Below are 23,950 nucleotides of genomic sequence, written 5' to 3'. Positions count from 1 at the left end.
TGTGAATAAATGAAAAAGCATGGCTCTTTCAGTATCAAAAGTGAAAGAGGACTTGCTGTAGACAGATTGCGACATTGATCAGAAGTAATGCCCTTTATTTAGGGAGATAACTTTTTGTTGTTGTTGTTGTTTATTTGTTCCAATTCTTGTAGATGTTATCATTGTCTTTTATATCCTCTAGTCATCTTCTGTGTATTTTCACCATACACACGATGTTTTATGTATTGTGATTATTTGTTCTTTGTTTTCTTTGTTACACTCTAAATCCTGGCTAGTCTGTAATATGATTAGTAACTTGCCACTTGTATTTATGCCTTTGGGGCCTCTTGTATATTATTCTGGAACTGCATTCTAAAGACCCCTGTTACCACCTGGTGCTTGAATTCTCAGTCCCAATAGAGAATATGACTGTTTCAAATTGATTGGCTTAATCCTATCTTTATGCTAAGAAGTGTCAAAAATAGTAAACTATTTTGCCGTTTTGCTGATGAGTTGTGCACACATTTGGACACAGCAGTACCACAAGCACAGTGCTGAGATGTTTGTATTAACTCTATATACATTCATGTGAATACCAGAAAGAAGACAGCTATGGCAGCATATCACACCATGTAAGATTATTCATATGCTTCATTGCTTTTAGAGCTATACTATATAATGTAGCTGGTAGCTAGTGTTCAGAACTAGTGGGTTCCTCCTCACACATTTTATTTTAACAGTTTTCAGCAAGATTGCATGAGTTTTTTTGCATGCATTTCATGTCTCTGTTAATTACTGAGTAAACTGGTAAATGTTTAATCACCAGTATTTCTTTACCAATTCATATATGAAAACTGTTATTGCCTAATGTCCTGCTTTCTTTACCAAATTACACAAAAGAAGTGCACGAGTAGCAAAAATATGCAAGCATCAGCTTGAAATAATTGAAATCTATGGCGTCCCTTGAAGTGCAAGGCTTGCTCCATCCTAAAATGCCCTGTGTTATAAGGTACAAAGGGGTAGTAGTACCTTATAATACTACTAAGCCTGTATCTGCTTCCTCTGCCCCCCATTCAAGGTATCAAACTGTGACATAGCCATATGCAAGTCTTTCAGACAAGAAACAGCAGTTGTGATTTCTGCCTCAGGCTGTAGTAGTAGCTTGATGGATACCTGAGAATGGTATTTTTATTATCAATTACAGTGTCTTGACAGAGGTGCATAAGTTCTTTCTTGTCTTGTTCATCTTTCTTCTACTGCTCATTAATCATAGCAAAGGCAGAGATAAACGGGCCAACTTCGGGATCTCAAGTTTAGGCCAATAGCATAGAAGACATCTTGCACTCCTGAAGTCTTTGAACAGATTTCCAAATATTTTCTCCTCTTTTACTTTTTTTCTTTCCTTAATCTCAAAGTTTATGACAGAATATTCTGACCAAAATCTTCTGTTCTGCCCATTATATTCTTTACTTGTCTCTTTTCTTGCTCACCTAAAGGCTTCTTTTCAGAACTGCATAGATGAGTCTATTTTGATCTCTAGAGCTTTTCCTGTGGATTTTTTTGTTTGTTTGTTTCTTGATATATTTTAGACAAGCTTTCAGAAGTTTCTGCTATTTAGGCTTTCTTTTTCCTTTTTATTTTTCCTTTTTCCTTTTTATTTTTCTTTTTCCTTTTTTCTTTTTTTTTTTTTTCTTTTTTTTTTTTTTCTTTTTTTGCTTTTTTCTTTCTGTCACTACATCATTTCTTCATTTATGTTATTTGGTGATGCTTCTCTGTTCATCTGTTGTAGCCTAGATATTCTCTAACCATTCTTGATCCTTATTCCATCCTATATCTTCAGTGCTAAGTAACTCTTCCTATGAATTATTGTCTCAGAAACACTTTGAGCTACTATTAGCTGTCATGCTCCCTAGCTGGTATTTTCTGCTTCTGAATTAGGGATATCAATGTACACTTCAATGTAACCTCCCTCTGGGATTACATGTGATCTACAGGTTGGGCTTCCTACAGTTAGCTTGTCATCCCTACCTGTGGTTATCTTTTTTGTCTGTCTCTTCAGACAGCATTTAGAGCTACTACTTCTTGGCTTTCTCCGTAGGCTTTTTGTTCAGTCCCTCATTAGTGCTGTTCCAAAAGTTCACAGTGCTTAATCCTTTCCTCTGCCATAGCATTTATTTTATTACACTTCTTTATTGTTTCCTTTTAACAAAGATTTTCTTTATTTTTTTCATAATTATCTCACTAAAACTTTTGCATCTCATTTTTAATTTCATAATGTCAATCATGATTTTGAAAAAAACTGATTATATTATGATTTCACTTTGCATATAAATCCTGCCTCATACAGAGAAAAAAAATACATATATATATATATATTTTTTTTTTTTCTTTAAAAGTATAATTTTAAAAGAATTGGAAGCATCTACTGACATACTTTTTTCCCAGCTTATTGTTCTCTAAGTTACCGAAGTATCATGTAACTAAAGAGCTTTCTACATAGATTTCTCTGAATATGGAGCTCTTTCCTGTTATTCTTCTGTGTTAAATAGTTTATTTCTGGGAGAACATATCTCACTATTTCCTCTCTTTTCTACTAGAAAGAGCAGAAAATTCCTGTTAATTCAACTTGTTATTTTAATGTATAATTTACTATGGAAGGCTCTTGTTGTAGTTAAACATAACATAACTCACTTGGGAATAAGGAAATAAATATAGGTTACAAATTCAGCTCCACAACAGATACTCTGTTTTTTTTTTGTGTGTGTGTGTGTTTTTTGTTTGTTTGTTTGTTTTTGTTTTGTTTTTGTTTGTTTGTTCTTTGTTTTGTTTTGTTTTGTTTTCCCAGTTAATTATCTTCAGTGATTCTCCTCTATTACTTCTATATCTTAAATGCTCTGTGAGGTTACAGTCATTAATACTTGTATGGTGTTTGAAGATGTTTGCAAGGAAAGCATTAAAAAGAGCCTACATTAATTACTATTATGGTACGAGACCTTAGGGAAATTCAAAGGTTATAATTAAAATTATGTTCAAATATGTCTTTTGAGAACTACAATAATCTGACAAATGGCTCTTTTTGTTGGCCTAGTTCACCACCATATGATTCTAGTTTATTGTGTAATGAAACTCACAAGTATATGAGGAGGAAGTTAATTCACAGTCTTTTTCATGACCTTAATAATTCCAGAGCTGGTGCCACATTCTCCAGTATATTGTCACTATGTCCTTTATGTCCTCCTATAGACTTCAGATTAGGCTTTATGTCCTGGAGGCCAAAGAGTTCATCAAAAGCAACCTGTGCCCATGTAAAAGATAGAGAGCGAGGCCTGGACTGAGGAGTGCAAAGTCACACCCACACTGTGGTTTGTAAACCCCAACATGAGCAGTCAAAATCAGTGCCTTGGGTACCAGTTAGTTCACCCCAGGTTTCAGACTGCTTCAAGCAATATATTAGCAGTATTGAGGATCAGCGGTCTTCAGTGACTTCAGTGAACTGAAGCAAAACAAGAATTTTGATAGTTTGACAGCTGATGTGCACAATATAACTTTAATGACATAGCTAAGGGTTTTCTTTTTTTTTTTTCTTTTTTTTTCTTTTTTTTTTTTTTCTGCCTTTCAAAACTCCTAATCTGCTTTACTTGATGTGCATTGTCCACTTCCATAGCCCGCAGTTATTTTTTGCTGATGCTAGCTAAGAAGAGAGGATTTGAAATTTCTTTTCATTCAAATGGTAGCTTGCTGTGTTAAACATGCTATTTTTACTTTAATATAAAATGTTTCTGAAAATCTGCTGACCTCTATTTATCATTATTACTATTTTTAACTACAATTATCAAAAACTAGATGCAAAAAAAAAAAAAAAAAAAAAAAAAGTTTATGTGAATGCCTGTCTTCAATTTAAGGCGCTCACATTTTCTCAAAGGCCTTTATCTTCCACCCTTAATTGTTGAAGAGATACTCAGTGGCTTCCTACCAGAGCCTTACTTTCCCAGCCCAGCCCTGCCCTGATGCTCTCACTTAACCAGCCTTCTAGCATGTCCCAACATATCAACTAGCATACAACTCTATCCCACTCATTCTTTCTTTCTTTTTTCCCTTATCTGCCCAGCAGCAGTTCTCAGTTTTATTTAGCTGTAATAAAAAGGAATTGGAAAAAAATGTGGAAAATTCCACAATTGGAAAAGGAAATACAAATATGAGGAGTTTTATTATTATTATTATTATTATTATTATTATTATTATTATTATTATTATTATTATTATTATTATTATTATTATTATTATTATTATTTCTGACTGGAGGGGTGAGAAGAGACAAAGTCTTACAGTAGTGTAAATAGTGGACTTGTTATAGATGTGGCTTTCATTTAGAATAACAGCTTGAAATAATTTGGAAACTAAAAATGCTTTATAAAATAAAAAGTAGTATAAAACTGAAAGATACACAAGTCCTGAAGACCTGGTATGCTTTTATTTATTTTTATTAGTTAAATTTATTTAATAAACAAAGAGGAAGCAAAGGAGCTTTACTCATACACCAGAAATATATTTGGTATTTTTCCTCTAAAGAGGACAGGGCTACAAAAATTTGAAACACAAAGCATGATACAGGGTAATATTCTTGAAATACATTAAGATGGGCTACAGGTCAGAAATAAACAGTTGCAAAAAATTGAAGAATTCTGGGAAGAGGCTAAGTAGCATTGCACTATTCATTTACAGTGTATTTTCAAATATGAGTGCTGCAGAAAATAGTTTGTGTCAAAACAGATAAATGTGCAGGTAAAGAAGAATCAGCATGGTTGGTAATTTCAAACTGATCTCTGCATGTTGATTATCTGGAGTGACCAGCCTATTGGGAGACTGAGCAAAGAGGACACACAGTGATGTGACCGCAGCCCAGAACAAATAATGTGTGGCACTGGTCATACTGTTTGCTGGAAGGGCTCCCAGTCTAATACGCTCTTCCTGATTGATTCTTTGCATGGTTTCTGTCAGGTTTCATGTAGGAATCACTGATCCCTCTGTGGATGCATAGAAAGCATGTCTCTCTGCCTCTGTGAATAAGGGCTATGACTAAAGTGGTGACTTCTGTACCCTGAATGGCAGGCAGAAATGAAGCCGTGCCCTTGCTGTTTTCCTGCCACTACCTGCCTGGTGGCTGGACAGCAAAAGCCAAGGAGCTGAGGCAATAGTAAAAGCATAGTTCATCCTTTCTGCTTTGGGGTGATGAGGTGTACATTACCCTGAGCACAGCCGATGGAGTAAATCACTGTGTGACGGGAATTGGATCAAATCTCTTTTTGGAAGCAGTGTCTGATATATTTTATTGGGTGTGTATGTGGGTCTGTATGTGTGATTACTCTAGAGAGTAATCTAGAGAACAGGATAGCTGATATGATTTGTTTCTTGCTTCGTGTATGTGTGTTAAAATAGCATGAAGTAATATACTGTATATGCATTTTGACATTCATAATTGAGGGGGAGCTATTAGAGACATTATTACATCGCAAAAGGAAATTTTATTCCATTTATTTATTTTAATGTTACTAAACATGCTCTTCAGTTTTCTTCCAAATGATATGTTGAAGTAGATTTTTTTTAAATAAAAATGAAATAAAAATACGATACAATTTACTTCCTATTAATAACTATATATATAACTAATACATAGTTGACCATATAAATGAAATATAAAAGTTAGAACAGAAAATAACAAAGTTGCAATAGTAGCTCCAAAATATCACCGTTCATGTTTGCAACATACATGTAAGGTTTTCTCATTAACTCATGCTATTATGATAGCTGTCATAGAATCATAGGATCATAGAACAGCGTGGGTTGGGAGGGAGCTTAAAGATCATCTAGTTCCAATCCCCCTGCCATGGGCAGGGATTCCACCCACTAGATCAGGATGTCCAAGGCCTCATCCAACCTGATCTTGAACGCCTCCAGGAATGGGGCATACACAGCTTCTGGACCTTCTGGGCTGCAAGCTTGCATTGCTGGTTCATGTTGAGCTTTTCATCCATCAGAACCCCCAAGTCCTTCTCTGCAGGGCTGCTCTCGATGAGTTCTTTTCCCAGTCTGTCCTAATGGCTGGTATTGCGCTGACCCAGGTGCAGCACCCTGCACTTAGACTTATTGAACCTCATTAGGTTCACGTGGACCCAATTCTTAAGCTTGTCCAGGTCCCTTTGGATGGCATCCCTTCCTTCTGTCGTATTGACTGTACTTCTCAGCTTGGCGTTGTCTGCAAACTTGCTGAGGGTGTGCTAAATCCCACTGTCTATGTCACTGATAAAGATATTAAACAGAACTGGTCCCAAAACATACCCCTGAGGGACACCACTTGTCACTGGCCTCCACCTGGACATGGATCCACTGACCACAACTCTCTGAGTGCAACTTTTGAGACAATTCCTTATCCACAGAATGGTCCACCCTTGTAATACATATTTCTCCAATTCTGAGATTTTTGTGTATCACATTGGCATCATTGTATGAAAACATGACAAAACAAAACAATAACTGTTCTGGGTAATTGAAAGCAGAGATGTACTGTCCTCTGAAAAGAAGTGAGTACATAAATATGAACACATGATAAAATGTAGGGATAAAATCAGCTCAACCACTGCTACATGTATTGTTTACCGTTACTGATTAGGCCTTAATTATTGTGGAATTATGGAAGTTTAGGTTCAAATTGTGTAGAATGAGACCCCAAACAGGGAAGAGAGTATCTAAAGTTGACCGTAAGATAGTAAATATGCTTGAAAAATCCAGTCATCATTAGCTGAAACTTTCTTTGGGTTCTGATCAATCAGAAATTAATGTTGTTGGACCTCCATTTAGTACAGTCTGAAACTAAATTGACTTTGGATGCTTCAGGTACTTCTGTGGTGCAAGTCACAGCTACTGATGCCGATGACCCTTCCTATGGAAACAGTGCCAGAGTCATTTACAGCATACTTCAGGGGCAGCCATATTTCTCCGTGGAACCAGAAACAGGTCAGGAAATTGTCATTATTTCCATTTACTGTAAGCTTGCTCTTTCATTTTAAAAATCTCAGATCACCTAAAAAAAAATTTAAAAGCTAACTGAAATGAAATAATATTTCTTGCTTTTTCCCTCATAATTTGTAGTTCTTGTAATAAATAAAAATAAAAACTAAGAGTTATTACAGCTGACACTATGAAGTAGAAGTATTGTTGCAGTGGAATAATTGAAATAGCTAAGACAGTGTAAAGTTCTAAGTAAGAATATTTTTGATAAAGGCATGATGAAAGGTTTGTGTCCTAGAAAATGTTGTTCTTTTATTCTTAGTGGTTCTAGTTAGACTAATAAAAGGTGTTCTTTCCACCCACAAACCTTGTCTTGCATAAATATCTTGAATAATTTTTAGCATGAAATGTAAACTGAAGAACTAATCTTTTTTATAACAAACAGACTGTTCTGAAGACTGTTTATAAAGCTCATGAACAAAATTTTGTACTTTAAAGCATGAAATGAATACTTTAGGAATACATTTCACAGACTAATACAAAAAAAAAAAAAAAAAAAAGACTCAGCAGATAGCTGCACATTAAAAATAAAGGCACAATTAACAATTTTGTTTGTTCTTTATTTAAGGCATCATCAGGACTGCTTTGCCAAACATGAACAGAGAGAACAGGGAGCAGTACCAAGTTGTTATCCAGGCAAAGGACATGGGAGGCCAGATGGGTGGATTATCAGGGACCACCACTGTGAACATCACTTTGACTGATGTCAACGACAATCCACCTCGATTCCCCCAGAGTAAGCTGCATTTAATAGTTGTCCTGCACTCTAAGAGGTTCAAACTAAAGAGTTTAGAAATCACCATCTGGTTTAATTTAGAGTAAATCTAGATTACAGGGCACACACGAACAACAACAACAAAAAGGCTTATGTACTGATTTATTCACTATTATTAAAGCAGAATATTAAATGTTACAGTATTTGTTTGTTAGGAAAACAGTTACATGATCAACTATAACTACAGAAGACCTGGGATACCTTCCAGTACTATGGGAGGCAGTTGGAGGTGAAATCATAAGAGCATTAGAGCAATGTATTTCTTTCCCCTTACCTATTGCTTAATTCCTAGACACTCCCCCATTGGAAAACAAAACATGTAGTAATTGTAGGTATGCAGAAATGTTTGAACTGTTTTATCTGCTTAAATATTTAATCATGAAGAACTTGGAAAATAAATTACTTGAAGGAAAACAAGCAGATTTGTACTTTTCCAGTTAGTGCTACAAAATCTGATAGATAAAAGATTTCTCAAAGTGAAGTAAATGGCATTTAATGTTTACCAAAGGCTTTTATACTTTTTTTTTTTTAAACTTCTGATAGCACAGTTATCAAGACATTTTAATCTCAAAGTAAAATATGAAAACATTATCAGTCTCTACATAGTACAGAAATTTTATGTAACTAGATACGTGGTAAAGTTTAAGCATTTTAAATATGTTTAAAACATTTTGTGTGTACTGAAGTCATAATATTTGTAAGATGGTTTGGACATAATAGCTAAAAGATTTGTATCATCCTCACAGTACAGGTTTTATTCTGAATCCACTAAACTGGAGTACAACTCCAGTAAATCCAGTAGTTACTGATGATCAGCCTTCAGACTCATAATAACAAAACCAGTTTCAAATGATTCTGATTTAAGCATGTTCTTTATAGCACAAATGGAGTACCTAATTTTGTTCAAAGTAATTTTGTTGTTAATATATATGCATTTAGCTGAGATGTTTATCAGCATGTGATTTCATATACTCTCAAAACAGAAAAATCATGAGCAATTGAGTATTTACAGTTTGAGCATTTCTCCACAGGCCCTATTCTGGACAGAATTTAGTGTTAATTTGTCATTTTAAGTCCCTTTGTAATTTCACATTGTATTGATTTATTACATTTTTAGTTTACATTTATATATGTAGGATTATGGTAATTCCAGTGCTGTGTAAGTGAGGAATGCTGTTTTACTTACTGCTCTCTGGAGAAATTTAGGATGACTTTTCAAAGATGTTGCATGTTCAAAGCTTTATGGAAAAGCTAATTTTAACAGTTTTACTTAGGACAGCATATAAGCTATGCATTGTTACGCTCTTCATTTTTTTTTTTCTCGTTTCTTCAACACCATGTGAAATTAATAACTAGAATGGCTTATTCAACTTTCTACACTGTTTTTATATGATTTAGATGGCAGTCCAATATCATATTCATTGGATTGAGATGGCATTCTGCTGTTCCAGAAATATCTGTGCATTTTTCTGTTGTCAGTGTAAATCAGATAGGACCTTTGCTTTAAAGAAGTTTTAAGTCTTACTCTGATGGTTGGCATTTTTATGTTGTTTTGTTTTATTTGGTTTTCTCTTTGCTCTCCACTGATACTCATGCTACATATGTTTCACTGGAAATGAAATCTAAAACATTTATAAAGATGAATGTAATTTTAAAAGTTGTTTGAAATTAAAAACAAACAAAAAGCTATTGACCTTTAAAAAATCTTTATATTTAATCTAAAAATGCAAAGAGGCATTATAATGATTCCTGATTTTCATAGAGTTTTAGGAAACTACTGGAATTGGTACTTACTAAGTTAAATTATTCTGTCCTATTGATAAAGGATTTATCAGATTTATAAGCTACCAGGAAAAATATTAAAAGTTTCCTTAGATTTTCACAGGACTGAGCAGCACACTACAGCTATATATTAATCAAAGGACAGATAAAACTTCTCTTACAAGGAAATTCATAGTTGAATTGTGAAAAATTCCACTTTTGTTTTGTTTTTCTAAACAAACAAACAAAAACAAAAAACATACCATTGATTCCTCTGTGATTTAGGGAGAGCAGGGTCTCTTCAGAATATTTTTCTTCTCTTAAAGATCACCTGAAAACCAGGTTACAGTTACATCAGTAACTGTTCCTCTGAGTAAACGTAATGAAATTGAACATTTTATCGAGGTTCTGTACACAAAAGCCATCAAAGACCTTAGATTTTGCATCTCTGCTTCAGTTGTCATACTTTCAGGAATTTTCAGAATTAAGGACATTGTATTGACATATGCTAAATGGAAAATAAAAGAAGAGAAAATAAAAGTAAAGTAAAATAAAATAAAATATTTAAAGTAAAATACAAACAATATCCTGGGTTCAGATGGAAAAGATTTTGGGAATAAAATTGTTTGGTAAGTACTGTGTTTTAGAATTATATTTTTATTTTCTTGTTTTTTGTAGATCAATATTTTCATTCTCTATTTTACAAATAGAGCTATGTACTGCCTTGAGTTAATTATTTTAGGATAAGTCAGCTCATTTTTGGAGTCTGACTCTTATTTTTCAAAATGGTTTATGGACTTCAGAACATGAATGTGGCTGAAACTCATGGCAGCCCACATCTCCTGTAAGAGCTCCTGTATAGAGCTTATATTGCTCTGTAAAAATACTTACCTTTACACTGTTCCAGAACAAATGGGAAGAGGGATAAATGTGAATGAGGTTGCTCTTTTATTTTTCATGACTGAGTGACACAAGTTTGTAGACTAAATCTTCCACCTAACTTCCACTTTTCTTCATCACTCAGTGGAGAAAATGCAAACAGTACATGACTCTCCTTGGGGAAAAAGCTATGAGAGAAAAAGGATTTACAGAGGAGTTTTGCAAGAATAATGCTAGTTTTTCTAGTTTACATTCTGATCTGGTGCTTTAACTTGCATTGCATCCCGTATGTAGTCAAATGATTTATAGTCTTCAGTGACAAAAATAATAAAAGGGAGTATCACATACCCCTTAATCAAAGGACAGATAAAACTTCTCTTACAAGGAAATTCATAGTTGAATTGTGAAAAATTCCACTTTTGTAGAGATTTCAATTAAACCATAAAATTAAAATAGTCTTTCAGATGATAGATTTCTGGTTATTTTTATTCTTTATTTCCACTGCCTTATTATTACTTGAGGTTATGAGTTCTTAGCACTTTCTAGATAAATAAATGAGTTAGGTATTGCAGTGGGATAGTAGTGTCCACAAGGCACAGCTTTGGGTTGTGGTTTAAAGCACCCAAATAAATAAATAAATAATAATAATAAAAAAAATAAAAATCAGAGAATAGTTGACATGCCATAAAACTAATTATAACGTATAAATATCAATTGAAAAAAAAAAAAAGTAGTCTTTCAACATAGTCCGACATAGTACTAAAAAAATACTAAATGGGAGCAGCAGCTACTTTTTCTTCTTTTTTTAACATTAACAGATTACACAGAGATTATATACTAATGTAGCAAAGTACACAGATTTAGGTTTTAGAGAAAGGTAATGAAAAATGTCAGAGCAAATGCAAGATAAACACTTGATTGAAACACCAAAAATGTAACTGCATGAAAATAAATTCATTATAAATAGAATATGGAGTATATATGGTAGTAAAGTATTAATTCTGCTGTTGTTTATCAGTTTTATATAAAAAACTGATGAAATACTAAGAAATTTAATTTTACTCTTTTCCCTTCCATATTTAATAATATTTAATAAATAAGTTATATGGGAATGTTTATTTTTTATTTTTTTTAAATTGTTGGCTTTTTTTTTTTTTTTTAGGTTTTAAAACAACAAAATAATGGCACAGAAAAATAGTTCCACAGAATGCGAGAAACTCTTAAACTTACTAGTGAATAATGGGGCATTGTTTTATTTTTTCACCACGTCTCCTCAAAACCAAAAACAGTCCCTCTGTCATTCTCTAGTTGCCTGACAACATACTCCGTTAAAAGACACTGATAATCCCCACCTGTGTCTTCCTGAATATATGATAAGGTCATGTTGCTACTACTCTCTCCCCATTATTCTTTCTGATCACACGAAACTATTAACTTCCTTTATGAATTTTTCTGCACTTCTTATCTGTAACTAGGTATGTATGTGCTGCCTTTTGGGTAGCCTATTCCTTTTTTCTGTTGATGGTACCAGCCTTTATCACTTCCACTTTTGTATTACTGTTAACTGAATTTTCTTTCTAACTCACTTTACTTAGCTCATGAGGTGTTTAAGTAAAACAACAAATCTAGAAACACTTCAATAAGGGCAGAAAATAAAATAAAATGTTTTTCAGTAGAGCTTAGATGGCCTAACATTTGCATTGGAATGGCAGCTGTATCTGCATTCATTTTAAAATCCTTTTTAGAGAATTCTTAGTGTGTTAATGTGTCACACATCTTTTGCTACCCTACGTTCTGATGGATGGGATCAGAGATCTCAATCCTTATTTACAGTTTAACAGGATGGCTAAGACATAGAATACTAAAATGTAGAGTAAGGTATTTATTTTAATTTATTGCAGCATTTCTGAATGAGGACAGTTTTACTCCTGTGTTTTTTATCTGCACTATGAAATCACAATAAACAGATGCAACTGAGCCAGAGGAAGAAAGACAAAACCAAAATTGCAGTGTTCATGAGTCTTAATCAAGCATGAATTACTGCTTTAACAAGTGTAGGCACACTTTCTGCTTGTGGATTTTCAAGAACCTTTCCCTTTATTTATTTAATATTGTATCTGACTGAAATTTCAATCTGCTTCTTATAGTTGGATGGAGAATTTAGGCAAAAGTACAGATAGATATAGTTGGTCCTTCTTTGGGATAGGAATATAGAAGGGCTTTTAAATCCTATTTTTCTATGATTTTGTTTTTCTACATTTTTTTTCACTCTTTTACCTAAACTTTTTTCGTGCATAGTTCTCTGCCTCATATTTTGCCCACCCCATCTGTATTAAAAGGGAAAATCTCTAGAATAAAAGATACACAAAAATATGTAATCAGCTATTGTGTGACACAGACATTACTTAATGCTTGTGTAGTGGCTTGTGTAAAGCTTGTGTAATGCTTGTGGGGCTCCTGAGCGGTTCTTCATTTCTTTGACAGGTACCATCCACCTCCGTATTCCTGAATCCTCCCCAGTTGGGACAGCCATTGGCAGCGTCAAAGCCACTGATGCAGACACTGGAAAAAATGCAGAAGTAGAGTACAGAATTATAGATGGTGATGGGACAGATATGTTTGATATCGTGACACAGAAGGACACTCAGGAAGGCATCATAACTGTGCGAAAGGTGTCTAATCAAAAAAATTCACTAAGCGATTTTATTGTCAATGTTATGGTACAAATATTCATTGTAAAAATGTGCTTGGATCATGTGATGGCAATTCTAACTGCTTAGCACTTGCAAGCATCCCTCATTGGTGACTGAACAATACTATTTCCTTTCAAGGTGAACTAGAAATAACAGGTGGCAGCAATATCTCCAAGCTACAGAGTAGGTTTAAAGCATTAGCCAATTGTGCAAAAAATGGACCATCCCCAATGTTAGTATCTCTGTGACTTCAAATACAGATTTGTTCAGTATTCATGCAACCTATTTTCTTCTGCAAACGATGCACAGTTCACTCATTATAGAGAGACTTGGGCTTTCTTTATTTAGATTTTCATCCACACAGAGTCAAATTAGGAGACCAATGATTGTCAAAACACAAATACACCCATGTAAGCTGTCACAAGCTATATTGTTTTGCTCGTATTTCCAACAGGTCAGCTGGTACAGACATAAGCAGTGCATAATGATGGTGTTTTTGTTTCAGAGCTAGCTTTAGTTCTGCCCTGTTTTTCATCTCGAAGCACTTTCAAAGGTTTAAGATCTCAAAGTTTGAAATGCCATTCTCTTGCTCCTCAACATTTTCCCTTCCAGAAGTCCCCCAGTCCTTTTCTTTGGGATTGTGAGCATTTCTAGAAAGTCTAGGGAGCACTTCTAACACAAACTATTGCTTATATTAGCTTTTTAAATAAATCACCTTAAGCATAGTATAACAAATTAAACACTACTATACCACTACCTCTTTCTCTGCATTATCTCTCTTGATAATGGCAACCAAGGTAAAGATAAATTCTGCAAAGATGACATTGAGTTCCCTTTTGAACTCTATATTCTTCATTGTCAGCATTGTAGTTTATCTGGGAAAGTATGGAAACACCAAGGCAGGGGCCAGATATTTTTCCTTTTCATAGAAGTTTGCAAAGGCTTCTCTTGAGCTATTCCCTTCTTGCTTGCTTGAGGTTTTCCATGCAGACTTCCATTATATTAAATCAATATAGTCTTGAAAAAAACCAACAGTCTAATAATTACATCAAGCATAAAAAATTCATGTTGTAAGACAGCAGCTCCAAAAGTGTCACCAATAAGTAATAATGAACAAGATCCTCTCATTTTGTTATTAGCAATCTGACACACTAAAATTTTCAGGATGTTTTCTCATTGATAAATAAGTAGCTTATCATTCAGATCTCACAGACTAGCTAGTATTGACTAGCAAGGAAGGAGATACCATGCTCAGTTTGTTCTTTTATGAAATTATTCATCATTTATTTATTATTTAGCCACTTTGATTGTGATTTCTGTTTTCAATGGTGAATAACTACAAGTAACTGGTGTTCATTTACCTAGCCCTTCAGTTACTAAGTCTCAGTGTAACACCATCTGCAAAAGAACTTAGGAACTTTTCTACATATGTTCAGTACTTGCAATGTGTTGGAATACCCTTATAATGCACACATTTCATATCAATGTTTTGTGGTGTAGCCTGAAGAGATGTCCAAACTGTACTTGAATGTACTAGTAGCACGGTAGATACATCTGTGTGATACACCATCTGACAAATTAAGCCTGCTAATTAGAAAAAAAGTAGGATTAACATGGATTCTTTGCCTTTAGACTTGAAGATCGCATCCCTTAATAGCAGCATGCTGCACTTTATAGACACACCAATAGTCTCATATAGCAACACTGTTCAGAGAGCTTCAGATAGTTCAGATAGCACCACAGTGTTGCAATTCCTGTCTATATTCATAGATATTCTCCCTTCTGCTCTGACTGTGTTTTAAAACAAGTGTGAGACTAGAATTCATTGTCTGGACTGCATCCTTCTGCTCTTATACTGAAAATTTAAACTTCTAGTCAGTCATTCTGGCATCTTGCATGAACAAGAATTTGTATTTAAAAGCAGCAGAGAAAAATAATTAAAAACAAAGGCACAAGTCTTCTACCACCGATTTTGATGAATGAAAATGACTAGTTCGATATCTCCCTGAGATCTGGGGGGAATTAAAGATGTCTTCTTTGTGTCAAAAAGGTAAATTCTCAGCTTGGTCATTTCCTCAGTATCATTAAGTAGCTAACACTTTACATCTATGACAGTTAGAAATATTTGAAGAAATAAGGGTTCTTTTGTACCCACTGAGGTTTCTAATTATAACCCTGAACCTTTTCTCTTTCCATTTTAAAAAGAAAATGCTGACAAAAATGTCAAATCTATTTTGCAAAAAGAAAATCTCTGATGTTTGATCAATGAAATTAAATGAAAAGGAACAAGATTAAGCTTACTACATATAGAGAATTTTGACAGTTCCCCCTCCCTTAAAAATAATGAGCAAACAAACACAAACATATTGCTGATATTGAAGGCCAGCTACATTTGTTTGACAATAGGGATACTCAGGCAGTTTTGAGTACATTTAAAGTATTTCCTGAAAAAATATTAGTATTATGCACCTTGTTCTGCAATTTCAGTATGTCCAGTCTGTATTTCAAATATTTTAAATACTTACATGATTATTTCATATCCTTACGCTTGTGAAAGAGCTACAAAGATAACCAAATAATCAGTAAATTTGCACTGAATATCTTTTTGTGATTGGTACTATGTTAATTCAGGTAATATGGAGGAACAGAAACTCCCCCTAAAGACACTGGAAGTTTCCTACTAGAGAAATTGGTCTTTATGTCCACATAAAATTTGAACCATAATAGGGTTCCCAGAACCCAGAACAAGATCTGACAAGACTTGAGTCCTTCTCATTTTCCATTATGTATATAGGTCAATATCTGTTCATACATAATGTAATTTAATAGTTTATCATCATCTTCATTTTTAGCCACTGGACTATGAGACAAGAAGGCTTTATACATTGAAAGTAGAAGCTGAGAATACCCACGTGGATCCACGCTTCTATTATCTTGGGCCTTTTAAAGATACAACTATCGTGAAAATCTCTGTAGAAGATGTGGATGAACCTCCTGTCTTCAGCAGATCTTCTTACCTTTTTGAGGTGCATGAAGATATCGAGTTGGGGACAATAATAGGAACGGTAATGGCACGGGATCCTGATTCAGCTTCAAGCCCCATAAGGTAATACACCATTTGCATAATTTGATAAAGAAATTAAGAGAAATAGTAAGAAGGTGATTATGCTTTTTCTCCTGTTTACTAATGTACAAGTGATAGACAGTGTTGAGAATAGTGCTATCTGTAAGCCTCAGAACACCTCAGGGAACAGCCATTCAATTTACACAAGACACATTAGAAATGCTTTTTAGTACTTCAAATATCAGAAAAATTATAAAATTACACACTGATTTCAAGTAGGCTCTTCAGGACTGCCTGTTACTTCAGAATATGAAAATGTGACAAACCATTCTTTGGGCCAGGAAGGGGACAGAACTTTAAATTCTTCGTTCCAACACTCCTGGAAAGTATGCAGTGCCAATCTCATCCTGCTCTGGTTGGAGCTTCTGCTGCCAGTGTGACAGCTACACAGGATAAAATTGTCTTGGTGTGTGCTCAAATACCCGAAGGAATTAGACATTAAAGAGTAATATTAAAAAAAAAATAAAATCTTTTATGTGTATATTGCTTGATGCATTCAGTTGATAATATCAGCTAGATAATATCTAGCTAAATAATATCAGCTAGATAACATCTAGCTGAATGTATTAAACAGCACTTTGTTTTCTTCTGCTTTTCTTATGCTACAATGCATAAGATTTAAGAAACAGGTAAGACAAAGATGGCCAAGTTGGTTATGTCACTGTGAAATACCCAACAAAGTACAAAAAATACATTTTAGCAAAAGAACTTTATTTACTGACTTTGAAATCAATTGCCACATGCTTCTTAATGAGGCCCAGGTGGTAAAACTGGATTAGGAATTGAAATTGAATCTAATTTTCTCCTGTGGTTATTTGCATGTATAGAAAAGATAGCAGATGAAAACACCAAGCCTCTAAAATTTAAGAATATATAAATACCTTAGCATTGCATCTTTATCCACTCTAATTGCATGAGACAACTGGCATTTTTAGCAGTTATGTTTGCATAGTCATGACTAGAAAAAGAACAGACTTGGTGTTTTTCCTTTTCGTTTCTGACACACATGATGATTTGAAGGACTGTGGCAGGTATTTCTCTCATCAGTATCATTTACGCAGACTAGCAATTTAAATACTATTCTATATATTTTTTCTGTGTCCAGTTGATGTTTCACATAACTGTGAAGAGGCAGGTATAGCAAATAAAAAAGGCAAATAAATTTCTAGAAAAAACAACAACAACAAAAAACTGGGATTATTTAGACTTAGTTCATTAAAAAACAAAAGGAAAAAAAAATTATACGTGATAATTTGCTTCACATACAGCTCAGTCATTTTTATTTTTTTTTAGCTTTCATTCAATGCTACCTAGTTGAAGGCCTTAAGAGAAGGTCTTAAGTACCTTAAAAGAACTTGCACCCCATAGATCAAATTCTTCTCTGCAGTATATATCCCTCAACTTCCAAAGCAACATTATATACTCACTAAAATAATAATTAGCTAGAATAAGTTTTCATAAGCTTTTACTTCTTACAACATCAAAATTAAATACAAAGAAATATGTGTTCACCCCATAAGTGAACAGGTAACATTTAAACTAAATTATTTTGAAGTTGTCATATTACTTTGAAATTTGAGCAATTTAATACTATTAATTTAATACTTTAATACTATTGTTAAACAAACAACAACAAAAAAATCACAACTTCAGGTTTTAGAATTGGTTCTGATTTTTAACTTTTGTTTATTTATTATTATTATTTTTACCTGTTCCTTTTCAAATATTAGCTTCTGTGTATTAAAATTCTAGGTAAGTTAGAATTCCTGCAGTGCCTGCAGCTTCTTGTTGCAATATTTCTTAATTTCTATTCAATAAATATGGAGTTTTTTTTTTTTCTGAAACTAATAGTTTCATTAGCATTTGCCAACCAAATATGAAATGGTACAGAATTTTTAATGAGACAATGTGGCATAGGTTTTGTTAGACAGAGAAGTGATTATTGCCTGTTGAAAAACTGTTAGTTAGACTGCTATCTAAATAAGCTATTTTCCTCACTGAAGTTCGTCCCATGGATGAAGTAAAATCACTTATTTATCATATGGGCCAAATAGTCCTAAATATAAATTATCTGAAAAATAGATTTGTTCAGGTAACTTGTAACTTAGTTGTTATGTATACATAAGCAAGTAAAAACATTTGAGCAAGTCTTTCCTGCAGTTTCACGGTTTTTTTTTTTGGCTGTTCTAACTTTTTTGGGATTTTTTTGTATTCATTTTGGTGTTAGCTTCATTTTGTTTGTTGCTTCATTGTTTTTATATATTTATTTTATTGTGAATTGAACAAACAAAACCCACCAAAATGTTACAGGCATTATTTTTATATTACATTTTTTTTCATTTGGCTTAATCCAGTTAAATACTGTAAGTAAAAATAGATACACTTTATGAAATGTTTAGGTCAGTCATAAAAGTTCATACAAACATGAACATAAACAATTATTTCTATCAAATTGTACAAGTACAGTAGATTTTTTTTTGATAAATTGACCCAATTCTGCCAGAAGTAGAGAAATGTTCTGTACCTCACAAAATATTACACTTAACTCCACATCAAAGGTTCGATCCTAGCTTTGAAGGCAGTGTTGAATATTAGAAAAAATTCATGGAAAGAACAGTTTGCAGACTGTAGTTTAACATTTCTGCCATTTTATTTTAGTAGAACTTTTGCCCATGGAAGGATAGCATCTGTAGCACCATATAGCACCATTTGCCAAGGCGATCGGCTCTGGGGCAGATGCGTTCTGCAGCGGAGTGGTGAATCGAGACAGGCAGGGCTTTTTTTTTTGGCATCGAGGCCACTCGAAGCAGCCTAGGCAACCGCCAGGACCAAGCAGCCCTCGCGAGGGAGGCTGGTGAGGCGTAGGCGGAGGCAGCAGCGTCCCCTCCCCAGCCGTTCAAAAGCAGCCCCTAGGGAGCGCGGCGACCAGGAGCGGGCAAACAGGGCGTGGCGCATCAGAAGGGAGTGGCGCTGCAGTTAGCGCAGGCAGGGCGAGTAGGGAGGGCCCCTCGCCACTCCCTTGCAGCGGTTTCTGCCTTCGGTACTGGTACTGGTAGCCTGCTTGCGAGAAACCTGGCCATGGCATCAACGAGGCAGAAAACCTTGGCCTCTGCATCTCTTGTGGCCTCTCCAGCCACAGTCACCGATGTGGCTACTCAGATAGAGGGCTTGGGGAAACACAGCGCCGTCCAGGTCTTCGGCTGCAGGGTGTGCCTGAGTCTCCTGTCAATATCCAACAGCAGCAGCAAGGGGTATGCCTGTGGGAGGTGTGCCCAGGTTGAAGAGCCGCTCAAACAGGTAGAGGAGCTTCGGGAGGAGGTGAGCAGGCTCAGGAGCATCAGAGAGTCAGAGAGGGAAACTGACTGGTGGAGGTGTACTCTGCCCTCTCTGAGACAGACTCAGGAGCCTGCCACAGCACAGGTGCCTCCTGCTACACAGAAGACAAAAGTCCCCTCATCCCACCAGGCAGTAGGAAGGAACCTAGGCCACGGGGAGGAATGGAGGCAGGTTCCTGTTCAGGGTGGTAGGCGAGCCCTCTCCCTGCCCACCTCACCTTCCCATCTACACTTATATGACAGGTACAAGGCTCTAGAACACGACAGTCAGAACAACGAAGTAGACGAAACCCCGTCCCAGTTGGAGAGGGTGCCTAAGGCAAGGCAACTTACCGCCCGCATTGCTACATCATCTGCCAAGAAAGACAGAAGGGTTGTTGTCATGGGGGACTCCCTTCTGAAAGGGACAGAGGGCCCGATATGCCGATGGGACCCAACTGACAGGGAAGTCTGTTGTCTCCCTGGGGCTTGGGTGAGAGATTTAGCTAAGAAAGTCAAGTGCCTGGTACGGCCCACCGACTACTACCCACTACTTGTCTTTCAGGCTGGTAATGACAAGGTAGCAACGAGAAGTCTGAGAGCGATCAAAAGGGACTTTAGGGCTTTGGGGCAACTACTTAAAGGATCAGGGGCACAGGTTGTGTTTGCCTCTGTCCTTCTGATAGGGGGGATCGATGCTGACAAGTGGGCTCACCACATTAACACATGGCTTCGGGACTGGTGCAACCGACAGAACTTTGGGTTTTTCGATCATTGGAAGGTCTACATGACAGCCGGCCTTCTGTCACCAGATGGGATGTGCCTCTCTCAGAGAGGGGTAAGGATTTGGGCTCAGGAGTTGGCAAGGCTGGTAGATAGGGCTTTAAACTAGAGTTGAAGGGGTAAGGGGATAAAACCACGCACAGCGGTGATGAGCTAAGGGATGGTGTGCTAGAATCAGAGGGACTGTGTGCCAGTGGGGTGCTTCAGTCAGCTCCACAAGGTGCTGTGTGTAGGGAAGCGCGTTTGAAGTGCTTCTACACAAACACATGCAGTATGAGGAATAAAATGGATGACCTAGAAGTCTTGGCCCAGTCCCACAGCTAGAACATCATTGGCATAAGCGAAACCTAGTGGGATGAGTCCTGTGGCTGGTGTGCTGCAATAGATGGTTACAGGCTCTTCAGGAGGGACAGGCAGGGTAGGTGAGGTGGTGGGGTGGCGATGCATGTGAAGCATGGACTGGACTGCATGGAACTTCAAGTTGGGGATGGCAAAGTTGAGAGCCTCTACGTAAGGATTAAAGGATGAACAAATAAAGGGGATGTCGTTGTGGGAATCTATTACCAACCACCTGGCCAGGACAACAGCGCCAATGAATTATTTTTTGCAGAACTAAGAGATGCCTGGAGATCAACTCCCCTTGTCCTTATGGGGGATTTCAGCTTACAAGACATCAACTGGGATCACCACAGGGCTGACATGAGCAAGTCCAGGAGGTTCCTAAAGTACCTAGATGATAACTTCTTGGTGCAGGTTCTAAGGGAGCCAACTAGGAAAGGTGCATTCCTTGATCTGTTGCTGGAAAACAGAGAGGGTCTTGTGGGAGACATGGCAATTGGCAGCCGTCTTGGTCATAGTGACCATGAAGTGGTTGTGTTTAGAATTTATGGTGACAGAAGGAAAACTGCCACCAAAACTTCAGCCCTGGATATGGGGAAAGCAGACTTCAGGCTGCTCAGAGAACTAGTCAACAAGGTCCCCTGGGAAGCTGCTTTTGAAGGCACTGGCATCTATGAGTGCTGGTCAGTCTTTAAGCACTGCCTCCTAAAAGCACAAGGTCAGGCAATTCCAAAATGTTGGAAGGCAGGTAGGTGGGGCAGAAGGCCAGCCTGGCTGACCAGGGATCTTCTGAGGTGCTGTTCGTGTTTGTAGGGAGAAAATTTGTGGGGCCAAAGCCCAACTTCAGTTGAAGCTGGCCATGTCTGTGAGAGACAATAAAAAAGTTTTTTTTAGATATGTTAATAGAAAAAGGAGAACCAAAGAAAACGTAGGTCCACTACTTGACGGGGAAGATCTCCTCACAGACAATGACATAGTCAAAGCGTTTAATGCCTTCTTCACCTCTGTCTTAAATGCTGATGATGGGCTTCGGGACCCTGGTTGCCCTGAGCGGGAGGACCATGATGGTGGGAATGACAAGCTCCCAACCACCCCTGAATGTGTGCGGGATTTGCTGCTCCACCTGGATCCATTCAAGTCTATGGGTCTGGTTGGGAGTCATCCCAGGGTGCTTAAAGAGCTGGTTGACATCATCGCGGGACCTCTCTCAATTATTTTTCAATGATCTTGGGAAATCTGGAGAGGTCCCAGTAGACTGGAAGCTGGCAAATGTTGTCCCAGTTTTCAAAAAGGGTAAGAAAGAAGACCCTAGCAATTACAGGCCTGTCAGTCTCATGTCAGTGCTTGGTAAAATTATGGAGAAGATGGTTCTTGAAGTTATTGAGGCGCACCTGGGGGACAATGCAGTCACTGGTCCCAGCCAACATGGGTTCTTGAGGGGTAGGTCCTGCCTAACAAATCTGATTTCCTTTTATGATAAGATCACCCATCTAGTTGACCAAGGGAAACCAGCTGATGTGATGTTTTTGGACTTCAGCAAGGCTTTTGACACGGTTTCCCATAGGATCCTACTGGACAAAATGTCCAGCATACAACTTAACAAAAACATCATATGATGGGTAAGCAATTGGCTGATGCGCAGGGCTCAAAGGGTTAATGGGGCCACATCTGGCTGGCGGATGGTCACTAGTGGGGTCCCTCAAGGCTCCATTTTAGTGCCAGTCCTCTTCAATGTCTTTATATATTATTTGGATGTAGGAGTTGAAGGTGTTTTGAGCAAATTTACCAACAACACCAAACTTAGAGGAGTTGTGGACTCGGATGAGGGTAGAAAGGCCTTGCAGAGAGATCTGGACAGATTGGAGAGCTGGGGAATCACCAACTGCATGAAGTTTAAGAAAGGCAAGTGCCGGGTCCTGCACCGGGGATGGGGCAACCCTGGCTATATGTACAGACTGGGCAATGAGGTGCTAGAGAACAGACCTGCAGAGAGGGATCTGGGGGTTGTGGTTGACAGCAAGTTGAATATGAGCCAGCAGTGTGCCCTGGCAGCCAGGAGGGCCAACCATATCTTGGAATGCATCACGCACAGCATCACTAGTTGGTTGAGGGAGGTGACTGTCCTGCTCTACTCTGCACTGGTCTGGCCTCACCTCGAGTACTGTGTGCAGTTCTGGGCACCACAGTACAAGAAGGACATTAAACTGTTGGAGAGTTTTCAGAGGAGGGCGATGAAGGGCCTAGAGGGGAAGACGTATGAGGAGCGGCTGAGGGCACTGGGCCTGTTCAGCCTGGAGAAGAGGAGGCTGATGGGGAACCTCATCGCAGTCTACAACTTCCTCGCGAGGGGGAGTGGAGAGGCAGGTGACCTATTCTCTGTAAACACCAGTAATAGGACCCGCGGGAACGGTGTTAAGCTGAGGCAGGAGAAGTTTAGGCTGGACATCAGGAAGAGGTTCTTCACCAAGAGGGTGGTTGTACACTGGAACAGGCTCCCCAGGGAAGCAGTCACTGCACCAAGCCTGTCTGAATTTAAAAAGCAATTGGACTGTGCACTTAGTCACATGGTCTAAACTTTTGGGTAGACTTGTGTGGTGCCAGGAGTTGGACTTGCTGATCCTTATGGGTCCCTTCCAACTCAGGGTATTCTATGATTCTATGATTCTATAGAAAGTCCTTTGACATGAGCATGTTCATAAGAGTGAAATTTCTGCATATGAACTTATTTTTTATATATATATTTTAATTTCATCTCCAGTAAATTAACATATCCTAAAGTATGTAAGTGTATAAGTAAAGTATAAGGAGAGCTTATAACACCACTTCTGAAAAGCTCAGAAATTAGCTGTCTGTCTCAGTCTAAAGGAACAGTACATCAAAGAGAATTTTCCTTTATGGATTAAAACAATCATTGAATCATTATATTGAAATTCTGACTTACTTTTTATGATTCTTATACAGGTCTATAGAAGTTCAGATGATCAAATATTACGCTATTTTATCATATTTATGGAATTCTTTCAATTTTTATTCCTCATTCTACAGAATTACTCTTAAGAATTTTTATAAATGTGCACATGCAATTTCAATTTTAGAAACAATCATTAAAATAAATAGCAATGATCAGTGTGGGAAAAAAAAAAAAAAGAAAAAAAGAAACACCAAATTTACAAAAACTAAATATTTGTTTTATAAAAAGCAACCTTTTTAATATAATGTATAGAACCTGAAAAGTGTA

General features: G+C 36.8%; 1 protein-coding gene across 1 annotated transcript in view; it reads left to right on the top strand.

Moving 5' to 3' along the window:
• The window catches only part of CDH10 (cadherin 10), a gene marked incomplete at both ends in the record, with an annotated part of 60,440 nt that overhangs the window by 22,201 nt on the left and 14,289 nt on the right, over positions 1 to 23,950 (top strand). The window contains 4 exons of the mRNA XM_084283215.1: positions 6,871 to 6,990; positions 7,613 to 7,780; positions 12,944 to 13,131; positions 16,005 to 16,258. Coding sequence (XP_084139341.1) covers positions 6,871 to 6,990; positions 7,613 to 7,780; positions 12,944 to 13,131; positions 16,005 to 16,258 — 730 coding nt within the window. The remainder of the gene's footprint in view (positions 1 to 6,870; positions 6,991 to 7,612; positions 7,781 to 12,943; positions 13,132 to 16,004; positions 16,259 to 23,950) is intronic.

This window comes from Netta rufina, assembly GCF_964035555.1.
Source record: "Netta rufina genome assembly, chromosome: 2".
NCBI classification, from domain to species: Eukaryota; Metazoa; Chordata; class Aves; order Anseriformes; family Anatidae; genus Netta; species Netta rufina.
This window is presented reverse-complemented; position numbering and strand designations above follow the sequence as displayed.